At 39.8% G+C, this 20,063-nt stretch overlaps 1 protein-coding gene across 9 annotated transcripts in view; it reads right to left on the reverse strand.

Annotated features, from left to right (window-relative positions):
- tead1b (TEA domain family member 1b) overlaps window positions 1-20,063 on the reverse strand; it is a 70,689-nt gene that overhangs the window by 31,716 nt on the left and 18,910 nt on the right. For all 9 annotated transcript variants that reach the window (XM_053238313.1, XM_053238314.1, XM_053238312.1 and 6 more), the window contains exon 2: window positions 10,293-10,545. In XM_053238313.1, coding sequence (XP_053094288.1) covers window positions 10,293-10,449 — 157 coding nt within the window. In that variant the 5' untranslated portion in view covers window positions 10,450-10,545. The remainder of the gene's footprint in view (window positions 1-10,292; window positions 10,546-20,063) is intronic.

Here is a 20,063-nt window from a genome sequence, read left to right on the forward strand (position 1 = left end):
TTTAATTTTGTGCTGGAAAACTAATGTTTGGAAATCTAAACTGTTTTTTGTACTGACTCGATAATGTAGAAGTCATAAAATAAAAATCTATAACAAAGTTTGTACTAAAAAAAATTGCCTAAGACTTGTACAGAAATGTATGTGAATATTTAATTTTTTTAATTAAAACATCCATAAATGCTATTTAAAAATTTAAACCAATATGAAGGAAAAACACAGCCTTCTTAAGCTGATAAACGCCTCCTACAGCCTGCGCTACTCCTAAACACTACTAGATTTATTAAAACAAAAAAAAAGAAAGAAAAAAAAAGCTGAGATAAACAGGCAGCACTTTGCCAAGGACTGAGCTCGTTCAAATAGGTTCAAATATCACTTCAGAGATATGGAATTGGTACAGGTTTGAAAAGTCAGATGAACAAGTTCATGTAAAATATAATGCTGCATTTCATCCTAAGTGGTAATTTGCCAGTCGGAATTACGCCACTTTCGACCTCGGCACGTTCGACAGACAAAGTGGGGAAAATCGGCGCCCCCAACATATTTTCTTTTTAAAGCGGCAAACTGTATAGTCAGTGTTTTATATTTAACAAACAAATATGTCTGTATGTTGATTAAACTAAAGCTAATACTTGTATATCCAGTATAACTCATTTAAAGGTAAGAAGTTTTACTTTGTTTATTTCTGATGCTGTACGCAATCATGCTGATTTGATGTCACTCTGTAAACGGGTAAGGAATTCGGATTTGAGAAGAATACCCCAAGTTGACTTCTCAGATGTGGTGGCATTTCATGTCACGAAAGATATGGTCCCCATTTACACTATCGAGAAAGAAGGGCTCACTGAGTTGTAACAGAGCCATTCAATTAAAATAGCCATTATTTGCTCTATTTGCTATAGATGGTGGTGTTACTATTTTTGCACATCTACATTTTTCAAAGTCCATTCTAATAAATAAAAAATGTTGGGTGTAAATGTTGGACTCAAAGTTCCAGAATGCAATGCAGCTATATGAAACAGCAGAGACTCGGCTTGGCTGGTTAGCAATCTATGAGATGATGAGCACAATAGTGTTCATTAGCATGAAAGTTGAAGCTTTGGAAGCCAATCTGTTTGAGCAGAGAGTACAGATGGAGAGGTGAGAGAGGTGGACAGACTAAAGGAATAAAGTGCTGCTGGATCACTCTCTTTAAGTACTGAAGAAGTGAGGGCTAAATAGCACTGGCACCACTATGAACGGCATTGTGATTAATGTGGGAAACGGTTAACCAAAGTGAAAACAGACCAACATGCTCACGAAAGAAATTTAAACTAAAAAGGCAACTCTTTCATTATAAAATAAATCTTGGACAAATAATCTTCATTACAAAATAAATCTTGTTGATCAGGTTTTAATTATAAAAAATTAATATGCAAGTCATTCAGGCTGGATTTTCCTTTCACTTGTATGTCTATGTGGTTCTTGTACTATGGCCATTTACTTGATAAAGAGAAAAGAGTAAAGTACAAATGTTTTGTACACTCCTAGATAAATTTGAAAGTTCTCTTTATCTTCTGTAGCTTTTGCAGACTTTACGTGATAAGTGCATGCAGTTTCGCTAATAGAGCAATACTAGATTCCCCAGCACATTCCAAACTGATGAGGAACCCGTGTGAAGTTTGAAGCCGCAGAGTGCTTGCAAAGCAAAAAGCCAGACAACGGTCTTCTGGGAGTGAAAAACAAGCAAGCCTTATTTTTTTCTTGCTCTGGAATTCATTAGGAAACTACATTTCAGATGGGTTGTATTTTTACCAATGTCAAAGTTGAAAACGGACTGAGGATTGAAGAGACAAAGCCCTGTAGCTTACAAACATCTTTTGAGAAAAGGGTTGTCAATAAGATTACATCTCGCAGTGTAACCAAACAGCAGATACGAATGCCTCTGGCGTTTGGTTTAAGGTGGGCAGTCAAGCATGGGATGGGCTGGATAACCTGAAGCACATGTGCTTTCACCTGGTCAGTCCAAACACAACTCATTTTAAAAGAACATAGCTGGATCAAAGAAACATATCTACAGTGTCACAGCAAAAATGATATTACAGTTACAAAGGGTTGGGGGTTGATTATTTGGCTCTCAAATCTTGTCATGGGCAAATCATTTCATGTATATAATTAAACAAATATTGCCTAGAATAAAAACATACTTCTAACTTCTGAAACATAACCAACTAGAATATCAGAAGTCACAAAAACAAGAGATTAGTAGTCTTCAAACATGAGGAACCTTCATGGCTTTGGAGCAATAAATTACACAGAACAGACCCAATCACTGGAACCAACACAAAGCCAAAGAAAATAAAACAGCAATTCTGTTAAAAAAAGACAAGTTATGATTCAAAATAACCATTCTAAAGGTATGGTGGTTAAATCAATTGGTCTGCACCATAAACAATAAAAAAAATAAGAGAATGGACGTGTGACCAGCACATGGGGATGAGTTTTCAGATGGGATCATATGTTTTTTTCCTACCATCTTGGTCTGCTTCAAGCATGAAATGGACAAAACATCGCCAGGAGAAAACTAGTGGTGCTGATAAACACCAGCACCACAGTACCGGATTCTGAACTTTCATACGTGGTTAAACTGGGTTACTAATAAAATAGTAATGTGTTAAAACAATGCAGTGACAAACCTGTAGGCTGGAATGTTTTCATTTTTAAAACAATACAATCATGACGAAAATGTGGTAACTGACCAAAGACACGTTAATACCACAGGATAATGCAAGATAAATCAAGTTCAAGGTACCAAATTTATTTCTATATAATGATGACGCTGTGAAAGAATTGCAACTGGATGCAGATGCAAATTCCCTTTGCTTTCTAGAACTAATAAGAATCTGTAGCAGGGATAGATCCACCTGTCGCCATTAAAAAAAAACAAAAAAAAAAACACCATGTCTTCAACTATATTAATTATATTAACCCAACCTGTTGGCTGCACTGAGAAAGACTCAGTAACTCATTTTCACACAATGAAGAGTAATCGCAGTGTAATTGGAAACGTGTCTTTTGCAGGTGTAAAAACTACCGAGCTGCTACCAAGCCACAATGGCGTGCCGATAAAAGTGAGGGATCGTATAGGAGGTGTGCGTGGTGTGTCTGTGTGTGTGTAAGAGGCTGAAGTTCTCCAGACTCCATTCGCGGAGTGAATGCAGGTAGCCGAGGGAGCCTGAGCGGATCCCAGAATTCCTCATTATCCTCACAGCGGGTGGCCGGGTTTGCGGCAGCGGTCCACGGGGGAGGGCAGGCTCGCTTATTACGCTTAACTGAGCCACAGCAGCTCTGCAAACCAAGTGCCACTTAGTGCCCGTCTGAGATGGCCGCCTGGCCCTGATGAGATGACTGAGTGTGCGGCGTGTCAGTAGCAGGGCAAAAACAAATGCCTCATCAAAGTGGCACGATCACTTCTGATCTGTTCTTAGCTATTATGCACGGACCTTGATCCTGACGCAAACCGTCTTACAGCTTTGGGTCGCGGTTGAAAAATAGCACGATATGATTAACGCTCGCCACCTCCTAAGCAAACAGATGCACTGTAAAAGACTGCTCGGGTGGCCAGGGCCTGATAGCAGCCACTAAAAGCACCCAGTTCCTGAAACAGATGGTCCTTTCACACATAATAATCATAACAGCCTGCATGTGCTCCTGAGCATCATCCAAAACATACTGTGATATTTAGACTGCTCTGAGGAAGTAGACTCTGTAAAGCTGGTTGTAGACTGAGCCATTTTTCAGATTATAACTTTTACATTGTATGGGATGCCCCGAATGAACTTGGCTGCATTTTATAAAATACAGAATGTACAATAACGTGTTCTTCATGTCAGATTCTACAATGCAGATCCTCTAATGATAGACCTGTGTTTAAAGAAAATCATTATGCTCTGCTTACATCATCAATCACTGCAATCCGGGCTCGCGCAGAAAACGTCACATAAACAGAAACATTCTTCAAAGTGAGTTTGAGGTAATAAGGATTTTCTTGTCCATTAACATGTTTTGTTGATGTTTTGCCATGACCACGAATGTATCTGCTGCCGTCCCACGAGTTTCTCGTTATCGAATTCCGTCCTCTTATTGGTGGCTTTAAGACAGGCGTCGTAGCGTCGTAGTGTGTTTAATTTTTTTAAAAATTCTGACACTGCTCAGACTTTCTGAGACTGACGATCTCAACTTATGACCAAAGAAATCTTTTTCTTGTGTGTTTTTTTGTATGTGACAAAAACATCGGGACATCAAGTCGTACAGTGTAAACCTGGCTTAAGAATCAAAATGTGAGAAGTTCCTGGAGAATTTACAAATTTACAAAGATGCTTGATAAAAACTTCGAGCCACATTAGAGAGAGAGCAGCTTACACGGGTGCATTATTCAAAGCAATTTGACACAAGGCGCTCCCGCACACACAATAACCCCCATTAAATACATTTTCTCTGATCTCAATGTCCCATTTTGCTTTTCTTGTCATGTTTCACATCTGGCCATGTGTGCAGTGATGTACTCCAGAGGGTATGTAATTGCCTGTGGCCAGGCTGAATGGAGGCTTGCAAAGCAGGTGAATTATGTAAGTGCTAGGTCTTCGGCTCTCACTGCTGAGGGTTCTCGTCTTTTTCTTCCTTTTTCCCCCCATGCTTCTCTCTCCACAAAGCAGAGGTTGTGATGTTTTTTCGCTGCTGTCACAATTAACCTCAGAGGCTGGGCAGGGAGCCAGCGGCAAGCCCTTCAGGTAAACAGTACGATAAGCTTAGCTACAAAAAAATTAGACATTGTTTTGAAGCGAGAGGCAGTTGCTATAGTAACTGTTGCTAATTAACTGCATTCAGCCAGGGGAACAAAGGGCTTAAAGGCACTCAGGACAGCAGAGTGCACATGTGCAATCCCTCTCTTTCTGTTGCTCGAATACCTGTGTCTCTCCCTTATTCTGCCCCCGCCCCTTAACGCACGTCGGGAGAAGTGCAGCAGCCGACATATCAAAGGCAGACACTGATTGTGGTCTGGTGTCCGAGGCCTCGCCTTTCTAAAACAAATACCGATCACGGTGTCCCGGGGCCAATCAAAGTGCTTCTTCAGCTTCGAGGGCCACTTGAAGCGGATCTCATTCTGGAGAGACGGCCCACCAGAAACAGCATTTCAATAAAGCAATGACAAGAAAGAAGACCATTTAAAATGATAATACAAAAGACCAGCAATTTATTCCCTACAGTAATGTGTATGTGTATATATAGGAGACTATAAAGGTAAACAGTTGCTCATATGTCTGGAAGGGATATAACTGAATATGAACACATTATTCAGGATGAACAGATAATAGGAGGCGCATTATGCGTTTTTGCCAGAACGGCATCTGGTTGTGACTAGAGCTCTGGGACTGGGATCCCATGGGATGCAACAAAAAAGTTTTTACTTTCATGCACGTGTAAACAAGTGGTCAGATATAAAGCTCACAGGACAAAGAAAGACCACATTTATTAACATGTTCATTCATCCTTAGCAACGTTATGGCCAGGGTCACAGTGGTTTAAATTAGGCTCCTAGTTTGTTTATAATTTGGGGAATATAACATCTGTTGTTGAGAACTCGAGTGATGTAGCTGAGGTTGAGGAACTGTCAGAGCCAGAATTCACAGACCATGCTGACAGTGCTGGCATTTCTACCTCCAGGTTATTTTTTCTAGTGTGTTCCAGTGTTTCCAAGGATATAGTGGTAGGGTTCAATTAAAAACAAATGTTTAGGCCATGTCCATTTCAGGTTTGAAGATACAGATATTTGGATCACTAAAAAGATAAAGCCAATGGAATTACTTTACACGTCTAATGTGTAGCACGTACTATGACCCTGATTCTCTTACTCTTGGCAAACTGTTGAAAACATTAATGCAACCCAGATGAGGTATAATTCCAGTAAATTAAATGAAGAGAGTCTTCATTATAGGTCTGACTGCAAAGGTGGAGCAACAGTGAAACTAATGATTGAGAAGGAGTGTGGAGTCATGAACTGTGTCATCTTTGACTAATTTAGGCTATAAATCACACACTGAATGTCACAAGAAGACTGCAGTCAGACATTACAACACATAACAAAATTCGCAGAAATTAACGCAAAATCAAGCAAACTCGGGGGAGCTTGCAATTTTTCAAAGTTACCACAGATTTTCCGCAGATTTGTGCCAAGACGCGTCATGTGACATCATCACAACGCACATTCAGTCAAAGCCCTGTTTGATTTGCGTGTGTCGAACATGAGCACAGCTAAAAGGTCTCATTTACCAACAAACATCACTGCGAACGACCGTGCAAAACAATTACATGCAACTGCAGTTTCGCAAATTCAAGTAGTTTTCCGCATAAAAGCACAAAAAAACTCCACAAATTACATCACAAAATTTTGAAAAAAGCAGCGAAATCAAGCAATTTTGGCCGCAACAATAAAAAAAGGAAAAAACTGCGAAATCCTGTATGGACTGATTTATATCTAATTGTGCACCTTTTTCTTGCTGAAAAAAGTACTAAAACAGTCATTAGGAAAACGGCAGAAAAGAGAAAAATCTAGCTAATCTAGCTAATGCCTGTAATATTCTACATAAACAATACATTGTTTAAAATGTTTCCTTAATACCTTTAAGCTCATTTAAACAGAGATTAAAAATAAATATGCTTTCTGGCAAGCCACATGTCCTCCTGCCATCCCAGATACTCCACAAGCACTGACATTAACTAACTTAGCTAGTCTTGCTAGTTAACTAGCTTGCCTCTGTCACAGTACAAGGCAATTTTCATTAAATTTTCATTGTTATATTAATAGTTATTTATTTGGTAACAGCCAATTCCACCAGAATGCGCATACTGACTAACACAATTTGCTCATCACTTCACAGTTAGCTAGCTAGCTTAGCACACAGATGCTGCAGCTAAAAGTTTCTGGATATCACAACATCCTCTAATCTCAGCTGGAGATTACACAGTGACTAAGAGTTCATCACACACAGCAAATACATTTGTAAGGTAGTACAGATAAAGTATAATCTTATAATCTTTTGTTTAGCAGAATTAACCACCTGAGAGGAGCTAGCCACTTAAAAAAACATAGTTTGGATTGCAGAAGCCTCAATAGCATCTGTAGCCTCACTAGTACTTAGCCTCAATACTATGTGTAGTAATCTGTTGATTGAAAAAAAAAGTCTGTAAATGGAAGAAATAAAAGGAAAAGACGAATTTTTGTTCCCGGGAAAATGTTAGCACTTGGTGTAAAATTAACTGTAGAATACATGTTGCGAGACTCTTCATGATTTGTATGTTTTCTTATCAAAGTGGAGTTTAATTTTTTTTTATTTTGTTACAGAAATACCTTACATTTAATATTAAATTCTTAATAGGAATGAATTAATAAATGTTTCAACCCACAAGGTCTTTAAAATATAATGCAACAGTTTATGCAGCAGCTCTGATTTGTAGGAATGACTCTGACATACACAACACAGGTGTTGACTCATTCTGTGATTTGCACACACACACACACACACACACACATATATATATTAACACAATATATTAACAAATTCCGGATTTTTAATTTGCTCGGCCTCCCCGCTGACAGACGGCCCTGCTTGTTTTGACAGTTGTAACGGCCCTTGTTAATGCTTGAGCGAGTGCATGGGTCACAGTTCACGGTGCGATGGTTTTGGCACTAGGAGCCCAGCGACAGCTGCATGGCTGAAAGACGAGCCCGGCCCCTACAAAGAGCGCCGAGCCGCAATCTGCCGCCTTCAGCTCTCCGCCGTTCCCGCCAAACTAGTTTCGGCAGTGAAAGAATGGCACAGTGCCGGAAAGAAAACAACGCCCACACTCTGCCTTTCAGACCTGCCCTCTCTGACCCTGTGTATACGCTCAACCTCATCGCTGCAAAATAAATAAATAAAGCACACCTATTCTTACCGGTCGTTCTTTTTCCCCGCACACAAACTTATAGCACTGTGTAAATGAGACGCTTTCCTCTCCAGTCACACCAATATGGAGGGTTTCAGCTCATTTTGAATGTCCATCACTAGCAAGGCAGTAGCAAGGGAAAGGCCATGGAGTGCACATGCAACCAGACACTCTGAACATCTGGCACAGCTGACCTCTGCTCAATCCTTACACGGGTCACAGTGAATCGAGACCAACACACAGCCTTCACAAACACATAGACACACTTAAAATAGCATTATAACAACTTAACACAACACTAAGCTGTTTTTCGTATCGCTTTCATTACTTCTTAACTTATTACAATTAATATTTATTTTATTTATTTTTATATTTATTTATTCTTTTGTATTTATTATTGCATATATTCATCACACACAAAAATAAGAAATATTTTATAAATATACAATTATAAATATTGATATTTTATACTATTATGTATTTTGTGTCTAGCATGTGGTGGCATAGTATCCGCTAATTAACTAATCTATTTATTTATCTGATTATACTTCATGTTATGTTTGTGAATATACTTTATTATTTTCTTAGTATTTTATATATTATTTTTCTTTTGTAATATGCGTTTTGTGTCTATTAGTGTCTAGCATGTGGTGGCATAAAAACCTCTTATTTTTATTTATTTATTTATGCTAAAAAATTTTGCTATCTCTAAATCAGTGAGCACTGGCGGCTCTTGTTCTTGCCGTTAATCATTTAAAACTCGCCAGGCCAAGCCATTTGTCATGCTTTAATCCGAGGCAGAGGGAGAGAGTGTGAGTGAGTTTCTCTGGCACTCCTGGTGTACAAGGAGAAGAAGGAGGGGCTGCAGTGTGTGTGTGTGTGTGTGTACGTGTGTGTATGTATGTGTGCTGAAAACCTCTTTGTAGCGGCAGCTGAGAGCCATCGCTGCGACTCCTAAACATTACATTTCATTTGGCCGGAGAGGTCACATGACAGCTGCAAAGGACGCCCCCCGAGGGCCTTCGGCTTTCACTTGACACTGACAGGCAGCGAGAGACTACGCAAGAAAATCCATGCCCTCTTTCCATGACATCACCCAGCCAGGGTTTTTGGGAAAGAGGGTGGGTGGATAAGAGTTGGGGGGGGGCACAGCTGGTGGCAGCCATGGTGCCATCTGCTCCTGACTAATAGTTCATGCTGCTTTACTTATAGACTCCGAGCTCTCCACAACAGCCAGCAAATAAATACTACTGCTGAGGTCCGCAGAGGCCAGACGGGCTAACACATTAATTTACTGACTAACGATTAGTCTCATTCTTCTTCCAATAGCTGTGGACATTATTGCTTTAACGAATCAGTTCTGAGCTCTATTTAAACCAAATTGGCTTTCCTGTTCATTCTTTTTTTTTTTTTTTTTTTTAAAGCGTCCGTCACTAGTAAATCTAAGCCGGACCTCTAATCGTTCCACCACTCAGTCTTCAGGGGCCAGAACGGCTAGCATTAATTCATTCATCGAATGAATTATTCTCATATTCATCGTCCACACGTTGTTCCCTCTGTTTAACTCCTCACAGCCCAGCATCCCCTCCTGGATTAATCGTGGTGCCCAGCAGGGTGGAGGTTACCTGGTGGGTCCATGTCACATGAACTCCATTGGACTAATTTAATTTGAAAAATTTCAAAGGACCTGTCCAACGAGGTGTGATATCTCTAGTGTGGAATCATTCATTAGCTATTGGCTGAAACGTCATCATCTTGGCTTAATCTGTTTACTACTGTAACATGGCTGTAAAGGTCATTTTAAACTACCCGGTGCATCGTATCGTCATCCTAATTATTCAGGGGTGGACAAATAAAATTTATTAGCTAGCACACTGGGCAAGCGGAAGCTCCAATGTACTGCCCAGTCCCTTGTTCTGGTTGCCCAGAAACCTCAGTGATTTGGCTAGAACATATGTAATAAAGTACGGCAAGCTAATGACTCAGGCATAGCCATTATCCTTTTCTAAGAAAGTGTCTGAGATAGCACATCATGTTTAGACCCGCGACAAAAAAGCTACCAAGTCACTGATCAACGTTAAACCACGAGCTGACAGGGTGTTGTGCTAGCTAGAGAGTTAGATGACCTTTTTTTATTCAACCTATATCCACACCTTGAACAATTTTCGGGTCACCTTGTGGGTCAGTTCTAACCAGTCTGATCACTCCTTAGTGAAATTTAGTGAAAAAAAAAATTTTTTTTTTAAATAAACAGACCGAAAAACTACTAAAGTACCTATTTTAGACATGTTTCGCGTTGAATACTACGAAAATTGAACCAGAGGTCTTACCATACATCTTGCCTTCATCAGAGAGGATGATCTTGCGACGGCCACAGGGTGGGTAGATGGCAAGCGCCTCCTGGAAGCTCTGCTCGATGTCAGGGCTCCAAACACCCTCGGCGTCATTGTCCATGGGCTTTTCGGCAGAGTCGCTCATCCTCTCCATGTCCTCGGCAGGACTTTCGCTGCCGCTCCAGCTGCTGGGATCAATTTTGGCGGTTGGGACCTCCAAGCCGAAGCCTGGAGCACACTAGGGTGAGACCTGACGGAAAACGAAAACAAAAATAGTGGTCAGAGGTGGCTGAGTGCAGTCCCTGGCATACACCAGTAGCAGCATGTCATGAAGTGTTTTACTCCTCTTATACCACAGGAGTTGGCCAACGTCTTTTCTGTTTCATCTGTTCATAGTTACATTTAATCTAGCCTTCTCTAGATTGAAGTTAGTTATAACAATTACAGTAACAGTTAGTTAGATGAAGTTAGTTACAACAATTATGAACAGTTGTTCCCTCACCAGCAACTTTTTTCTCTCTCCTGAAGTTAACAAGCCAAAAAACCCCACAGCTGGTCATGTTAACGAGAAACCGCAAATCACAAAGCCATCTGTCCCATTGTGGTATAAACAGCAATGCTCAACATTCATAATATTCAAATAATAGTGTAATAGTAGAAAGAGTAAAATAACAGTAGATGAAGGCTCCTCAATTGAGTTGGACCAGGTGTGTGAGTAGGAAAAGCACCTGGCCCTCCAGGACTTGAAAATACCACCATTACCCCCCTGTCGTATTTGTGAAGAGGCTATCTACGTAGGCAGCATTTTTAGGCGGTTTTTGCACCCTTCAATTCAATTCGATTTTATTTGTATAGCAATTTTAACAGTTGTCACAAAGCAGCTTTACAGAAATGTATAAATTCAGGATATAAATTTTAAATTTATAAATTTATCCCTAATGAGCAAGCCAGAGGTGAAGGTGGCAAGGGAAAAATTCCCTGAGACGATATGAGGAAGAAACCTTGAGAGGTGCAGAGATGAACCATGCTCATATAGGTGACACCAGATAGTGACACCAGTGTAACTATAAATAATTCCCTTCAGTCAAACAATGTCCCATTTGGAAGGGAACCTAAGGGCAGCGGTTTTTAAGGGAAGCATTTGCAAGTAAATGCATGTTGTGGCCACAGCATGCTAGAAACAATCATGTGTAATGACCCAAACACAATTTTTATTTATTTTTTAAATATTACTTTATATAGAACACATGGAATCATGGTATAATACGTTTTATATTCAGCACTGGCTAATCCCTACCTACTCAAACAGGTCAGGACTCCAGGCTAAGCTTGGGAATGCTAAGCTATTTTGCGAATTGCAACACATGGTAATACTGGTTCTTTTAGACCAACAAGGTAAAACCAACACACACATACAATCACTTGAACTTAAAAAAAAAATCAATATTTCAGCAAAACAGCAATTTTGTTAAGGCCAAGAATGTAAATGTTTCATTTTAATTGCCCCCATATAGCAAAAACAGTTAAAATAGCTTCCGAATTTCCCCAGATATTAAGATCATGTTTCTATTTTCCTCAGATGTACTTTCAATGGACTTCTAGAAAGATCCAATTGCCTTGAGAAATGAGCTTGGTCGAACGAGGAGGCAGCAGACATATAACCTTAAAACACTCTGCCAAAACCACCTGGCATCTCCTGTAAAGCAGCAGACTTTCTTCTCTAAAAGGCCTTTACAGGCGAGCCAATTTCAGCCCAGCTGTCCGTCCCCTCTAACCGCCCCTTAAATCTGGACGGAAATCATGTCAGCCGCTTGTGTGAAGCGCAACACGGCTGCTCGCTAAACATCCAGAGCACTATCAGTAACTCCAAATGGAATTTAAAAAAAGAACTCATAATGTAGGCAAGTAGAACCTGGTTTTCTTGTTCTGATTTGGTTGAAGGCAAGGCCTTCGTACTTGTTGCCTTCTGATAGCTTAAACACAAGGTGCCCAAAGTCTAAGAATAGTCATTAGAGCAATTCGCCAAAGCGAGTCCATTCGCATGCTGAAGATTTTATACTTTATACAGGCACACAAACCACTGACAAGCCAAATGTGTCAAAAATGTGAAGACTTTTGGATGTTGTCGCAGCCCCGTCCGGCCCCCACCCCCATCCCATCCTCCAGACGAGCCTTTCCTCCCTCGGCTTGCTCCCGTTCAGGCGACACAAGCTGTTGTGGGACTAGCAGCATATGTTTCTTCTAGAATGTCAGTTCATGAGGGGGGAAGGGAGCAAGCTGTTGAGGGAGGGGAAAAAAGTGAGGGGGAGGATGGGCAACTCGGAGAGAGCGGAGGGAGCTTTTCCTGAATTCCGTTTTTGTGTGCTGAATGCTGACGCTGCAGAACTGATTCGCAGACTGGTGAGGGGGGGAGCCTATCCCGTTCTGACCACTAAATGGTTCAGGCCTTTTCTTTTTGGCCCTGCTTCGCACTCCCCCACCCTGCCTGCATAATGAACTACACTGCTAATCACTTCCAGCGCCGCGACAAGCATGTTGTGGTCATTCGCCATGGTCGATCATCTTGCGAACGCGCTTTAAGCTCATCGGCAATGCCAACTGTGTAACGATGCCGACGAGAGTCCAGCCTGGACAAACGTGTTTACTTCCACATAAAATGATCCACTATGAAAAGAAACAAAATCTGAATCTTTCTCGAGAGGCCTACTTTCACGAACGCAGTGTCTGGGCATGTCTGTATCGTCTGCTAGGCTTTTCCCTGTAGAACAACTGTGACATTTCAGTGTATTATATGCTCCAGAGGGGAATGAAGGGAACCAGAGTCCCTACTTCTACAGGTGGTTGCCCTCATCATGACATGAGGAAACAAATACCACCATGTCGCAGCAGGCTATAAATGAATAAATCTCAGCTCCCTGTTTAACAACTTCACATCCGGAACCTGACTCGAGGTACAGAACAGAAAGATTGTCTGTTTGGAGGCTCACACTATACAACATACAAAAACTTTATTCATATATTATACCACAGCACTGTTGATTTCTTCAATCTTATTGGTCAGAAGGTGTTACTAATTTATTAATTATATTTTTTTTACAGTCATTCTGACAGTAGTTCCAGCTGTAATTCAAATCACACGTTCGTATCAGTGCACACTATTTAAATATAAAAAAAATAAAAGTAGTTAAATATTAATATATATTGTATTGTGTGTATATGGGTGTTTGTTTGTTTGTTTATTTATTTATATATTTATTATACACACAAAAGTTTAAAAATAAAAGTTTAAAAATATTTTTTATTACATTATACTTTTTTTTATATATATTTTTTTTAATTGTTTAAAACATTTCAGTATTTAAAATGCAATTTGCATGTTTAGTATTGTGTTTAGTATTTAAAAACTAGTTTCCACTTTTTCTTGCCTTAACTTTTTAAGCCCCAGCTTATCATTCAGTTACTCAACTTAAAGCTTATTAGTCAGTAACTACTACGAATTATTCAGCAGCTACAGTGAAATTAATGAGGAAAAAACAGGAATGCCATTCCGAGAATGAGGAATGCAAGCCTGGACAAGCCAACAGGTCCTGGGAGTTTAAGAGGTTATTGTGTATTCTACCCATACCCCCCCCCCCCCACCACCACCCACACGACACCACACCACACCACACCACACCACACACACACCCCAAGTAAACATCGACATGAGAACATAGAAGCGTGAAGAGCGAAATCAGCTGATTTTTATGCATACTGATCATTTGTCTGCAAAATGAACAGCTTTTACACTCAGACACGTCTTGACTTTGACCCACAAGCCGAAGCCATTATGGCAAGAAGAAAAGTCTAGAGTATTTTGGTCTCTTGAAAAATGCTGCTTCATTATGCTATTGATTTCATGCACAAATAGCTTTGTATTCATAAGTCAGCAGTATCCAGCCAACCGTATTATTACATTAGACAAGCTACATACACATTAAACACATTAAAAATGTTTCCTTTTTACAAGGCACTGGCAAGTGATTTTGATATATAGGTTCAAGATTGACTCCAGGCGTTTCGTGACACTCATATAGATGGCGTTAAGGCCACATCCATCAACAGGAACAAGCGTTAAAGAACATTCCGGGCAGAAATCAATAGTCTAAAAACAGCCTAATTATGGGACATGGCTTTAGTCCCTCTGTGGTCATTTACGCTTCGATAAATCAACTTAACTGATTTACCTCTGCCACAATCTCATACGCAACATGGCCCTCGGGAACTTTCTTCCGAGTTCAAGAGCTCTTCATGATTGTATTACATTATCATGCATAAAACCTGAGCATGATTTAGGCTTGATCTAATATGTGCTGGTGTTTCATATTTTCCTTTCCTCTGGATTAGAACTACTCTAAGCATCAAGGATTTAGAAAACAAATACGATTTCAGTTGTTCTTATACAATACTTGTACACCTTAGGATAAAATGTAACTGGGTGTGCTTTCACATATGCACTACTCAGTCCGTCTGAACCAAACCCAGGAATCGCGAGTGATTTGATTCTAGTGAGAAAGCAATTCAAAGTGAACCAAATACACCGTATTTTTGGGCTGCGACATTTTTTCATAGATGTGAGCTGATAAACTGACGCAAACTGAGCCAATGGACAGAACTGTAGTGCTGCAGAACTATGACATGTTCTGTATAAGAAACTCTCTACAACAAAAAGAGAAAATAAATACTGGATGTGACAGACAAATGTTTTCAATTAGTGCTGTCTCCATGTCCTTTTTGTGTTTTCTATGCACACTTGGTAATGATTTGGTTATTATCACCATATTTCCATCCAATGAATGAAAGTTTATGGGTACGTTTTCAGCCCTACACACTCCTCAGCCTTTTTTTTGCTTTTTGATTTGTTAATGCGGTGTGAAACTAAAAACAAACAAAATAGCAAACAAAACCAAAAGTAGCAATTCTTCTCCCATTCAGACTTAGGAAAAAAAAAAGACTAATAGGTGTGAAAGCTCACTAGGATAAATGGCTTCTCTGACCTCACAAAGACTTAAAGTGTAGATCCTATATCTAATTATGACTGCACCCTGAACTATTCGGCACAAAGCTGTGAACTCTCACATGTCCGCTCTAAATAGAGGCAAACTGAAGGTACACGTTTACCAAATCCACTTGTCTGTTTTGTGAGAAGAAAGCATTGTGCGCCTTGAGGACGGGACTCTGTCTTTCAAATGCCGTCCCAGTACACAGGATATTTATTTCAATGAAATAATCATTAAAAATCATTCTGAAACATCTGTTTTGTTTCAGATGAACAGACGTACATATGGACACAGGAATGTTATTACTACTGACCAGATAAACTGAACCTGGACTGCATTTTAATGTGAAAGACTTGTGATTTGTGCAATATGGCTCCCGATAAAGCCAAGCTCCATTCCGTTTGTCTAAGCCTTGATGACAGATGGGAGCAACAATATACTGTGTTTACTCTCCTCTCCGAGTGTGTCAGACAAACAGGCGACACTGATATCCTTCCAGGGACAAGCAAGATGACAATCCTGCAGGTCTAATTCATCAATTCATCTAGCAAATATGGTTTCAGACTGATGGAGCCGTGTGACGTGTTATTGCAGTTTTTTATTACGCATGGAAACGCACCAAGTATGCGCCAATTACCGGCTATATGCTAGGTCACGATGTTTACCTCGTCATTATCACAGACGCTTCGAAATATCCTCAGCATTCCACTAAGAAGGTGGCATAAGGACAGATTCTTCCCAACCTTCCTTCTAATGCAATTCCATAATTCTGTTTGTCAAACAACAATTCGCCAACAACCTAAAAAAAAAAAAAAAGCAGACTGCTGCTCCAACTGAGGAATTTTACTATAATGTAGCATTTTTTAAAAAATCACGTAAGATAAAAATAAAACAAGATAGGGCATGCTGTTATAGGAAAATAAGCAATGGTCAATCCTGAAGCGTTTAACACAACAGCAATTTGCCTATGATTGCATTGTTTTATTTATTAAAGAATGGCACGTCATTATCTGTTTATAGCTATGTTATAGTTCCTGTTATCACTTATAACAGGTATAAACAGCTGCTCCCTCAGCAGCCTCTCGCATTTTCTCTCTCCAGAAGTTAGTAAGACAAAAAACAGAGCTTGTCATGTTACTGAGAAACCACAAAGCACAATGTCCTCCATCTTAAAGACTCCCCCATCACAGAAGTATTAAATCTTAAAGAAATAAGCTTTACTTCTGACTGTTACAAAGAGCTTGACACTGGAGACTCCTTCCAAAAAGGCTAAATCTCACCGGAGAAAATTCACCAGATTAGAATAGATTAGATTCAACTTTATTGTCATTGTGCAGAGTACGAGTACAGAGCCAATGAAATGCAGTAAAGGATTTGGCAGCGGTGGTATTCGAACCCACGCCATCGAGATGACTGGAGCCTAAATCCAGCGCCTTAGACCACTCAGCCTACATACACTATTCCAGTACAAATATATAATATTAAAGGACTCGTTGAGCCAAAAATCAAATTTACCCAATTTGGTGACCAAAGATGGCTTCTTTTTTGGTCGCATAGACTTAAATTAAGCTCCATCGCAAAACTAAAGAAGCAAGCTTATCACACCACGCATGTCCTTACTGATCAGTCACATTTGAAGTAAATGGGAAATTGCATAATTTCCTTTTAACCACACTATTCCCTTATTGCTTATTATGAACCATTGGCATTTACTGCAATTCTATTTGCATTGGGCTTCTTTATAATTAAAAACATCCCATGTCACTCATTTTCATTCTTTGAGAATAGAAATGAATGTTTCAAAGGAAAAAAAAAAAGTTTCCCGCTGAGAAACTCTGGCAGATCTCAAACTATCAGAATACACAATAATACCCTTATTTAGTGAGTGAATGTTTTGATTTGGCTAGTTTAAAGAGTTTTTTTTAATGTACTTCAATATGATCATCACAGGCAATCAGACTGCCATAAAATGAAAACACTGATGGGAAAGTAGATTGGAAAACAAGTCCAAAGATTTTTTGAAAGGTTGCTCACTTTAATCACCATTCACTGCAATTTGCCTTTCAACATGTGGAGAAATGTAGTTACTGTCTAATCGAAAAGAGATCTTGTAGCTTATTCATACACACTGTATATACTTCCTATAGTCAAAGTGTAATGCAACACGTTCTGCCTGAATTCACTTCTTTTGTTTAACACAATATTTGAACTGAAACATACATATGTATATGTATAAATGAAATTCTCACCATTTCCCAATAGTACTAAATAAACATTAGATGAAAAAGCAGCACACGGCAGCAAAAATAGTACTAATATAGTAATAATACAGCAAGCATACACTCGTAGCTGAAAATATCTTAATCAGAATGCACTGTGGTTAAACTGCCTTATCATGCTTTATTTAGAACAATATAAATAAAATATATCTACTATAAATAAAACGATTTCTCCTAAAAACTTCAGATATGGTTTGCTGCCCACTTTTTAAATAGTTTAATGATAGAAAATGAATTCCTGGAAAATGAGCCTTAAATATCATCCTTCAAAAGCCCCACAGCATGTTTCACTGAATAGGGTTTTATCACAGGCTTTGTTCTATGCACGGGGGGGTTGAAGGCTGTGTACTGTAAACTGTATTAGTGCTTCCCACACACACACACACACACACACACACACACACACACGCACACACGCACACCTCCTAGGCACCATGCCCAGGGGAACTTGCACTCCAACACACTGTTCCTGAATTTAAAAAAGGGCAGAGCTAAGCTGGGTCAGGTTCCAAGCGACATTTTTCCAATCTTCAACTGTCCAGTTTTGCTGCGCCTGTGCCCACTGTAGCCTCACGTTTCTGTTCTTGGCTGGCAGATGTGGTCTTCGGCTGTTATAGCCCAACCTCCTCAAGGTTTGACATGTTCAGAGATGCTTTTCTGCTCACCACGGTTTCAATGAGTGGTTGTTTGAGTTACCATAGACTTCCTGTCAGCTCAAACCAGTCTGGCCATTCTCCTCTGAGCTGTCTCATCAACAAGTCGTTTCCGCCCACAGAACTTCTGCTCAGTGGAGGTTTTTGTGCCTAGAGACTATTGAAAATGAATACAAATCCCCAGGAGTTTCTGAAATACTCAAACCAGACCATCTGGCACAGATAACCATGCCATGATCAAAATCCCTGAGATCACATTTTTTTCCCTCGTTCTGGTGTTTGATGTGGACCTTAATGAAACTCTTAATTATACGCATTGCTCTGCTACCACATGATTGGCTGACTGGGTAACTGCATAAATGAGCAGGTATATGGGTGTTCCTAATAAAGTGGCCATTGAGTGTATAGGCATATACAAAAGAAGAAGAATTAGAATCAATAGGGTAGATAGGGTTAAATGGTTTACCGCCTTTAATTATCCCTTTCTTAGTAAATCACAGATGCCAGTTAACTAACCACATGCTTATAAGAGCTCCACCTTCAGAGCAGTGTGTGTGTGTGTGTGTGTGTGTGTGTGTGTGTGTGTGTGTGTGTGTGTGTGTTGGAGGTGCTCAGCTCCTCCTGAGGCTAACTCCCTCTCTGATAATGTTCTGTGCATGCTGTGGCCAGGATGTGCCCCAACACGCCTCTTTCACAACTCACTGCTATGCACACACACGCCAACAGTTCCAGGACTGGGGATTTGAATGTGAAAAAAGAAAAAAAAAAAAAGCAAGCAGAGCTTAACTGGCTACGGGCCTGTGACAGTGTTTCTGCTATCGGTTCTACTTGGCTGATAAGACACTGATGGGTCAGACAAAAACAAGGGGGTAAAAGAAAAATCAGAGAGACAATGGGATTTTCATCCACCCTTTTTTTCCCCCTTGTATGTAATAGGAATGGAGATGCTACAGCTCTGATGTAGCTAAAATCAGATCACTGCTTTTAATCGTTTGTCATGTAAACACTTTCGTTGTATTTTCAACCATCGAAGAGTTATCTGCAAATTGTTACATTTCGAGTGGTCCTACTTAATTTCTGTTTAAAACACAGCAGCACTAAAGATGAGAAGATTTTGAAAATGGTACATGGGTTCAGAACAAAGGTACACTTTCCAACTACTTCCCAACTACTACGCAAATCTGAATGCGCACATACTGTTGAGTGCAAAAGTTTGCATACCCTTACCCTATGGTCACACTAGTAAGTGACTGTTCATTTTTAGGTATATATGTGACATGGACATACAACCAAAATGCTGTGACAAAACGACAGCACGATAAGCGATATTCAAATAGAGACCTTTCTTGATCCCATGCAAATTAGGTATGACTCAGTTAAGCAACAAATCCAAGCGAATGGCTTGAATGATCCCTCGAATCCACCAATTCTGTGGTGCGTGTGGTCTGATGTTTCGTTAGTTCGCCGTTCCCAACTTTAGTTCTTACGTGAAATTAGTTTCCATTTACTGTTTGACATGCAAAATGGAAAGAAAAACTGAATGGATAACCATGGATTCATCTTATCCTTATATATGTATATATATATACACACACACACACACACACACACACACACACACACACACACACACACACAACTTCTCGTTAAATCTGTGTGAAGACATTACAAAGAAAAACAGAGCCTGGAAGGACGTCGCAAAGATAGTTGGTTCCTCTGTTAAGTGTGCGTAGCTAGTACAGATAGCTTGCTTTGCTAACCCGCCTGTGTAGCTAGTACGAAGTTTAGCATGTACCA

The sequence above is a fragment of the Pangasianodon hypophthalmus genome, chromosome 11 (genome assembly GCF_027358585.1).
Source record: "Pangasianodon hypophthalmus isolate fPanHyp1 chromosome 11, fPanHyp1.pri, whole genome shotgun sequence".
NCBI classification, from domain to species: Eukaryota; Metazoa; Chordata; class Actinopteri; order Siluriformes; family Pangasiidae; genus Pangasianodon; species Pangasianodon hypophthalmus.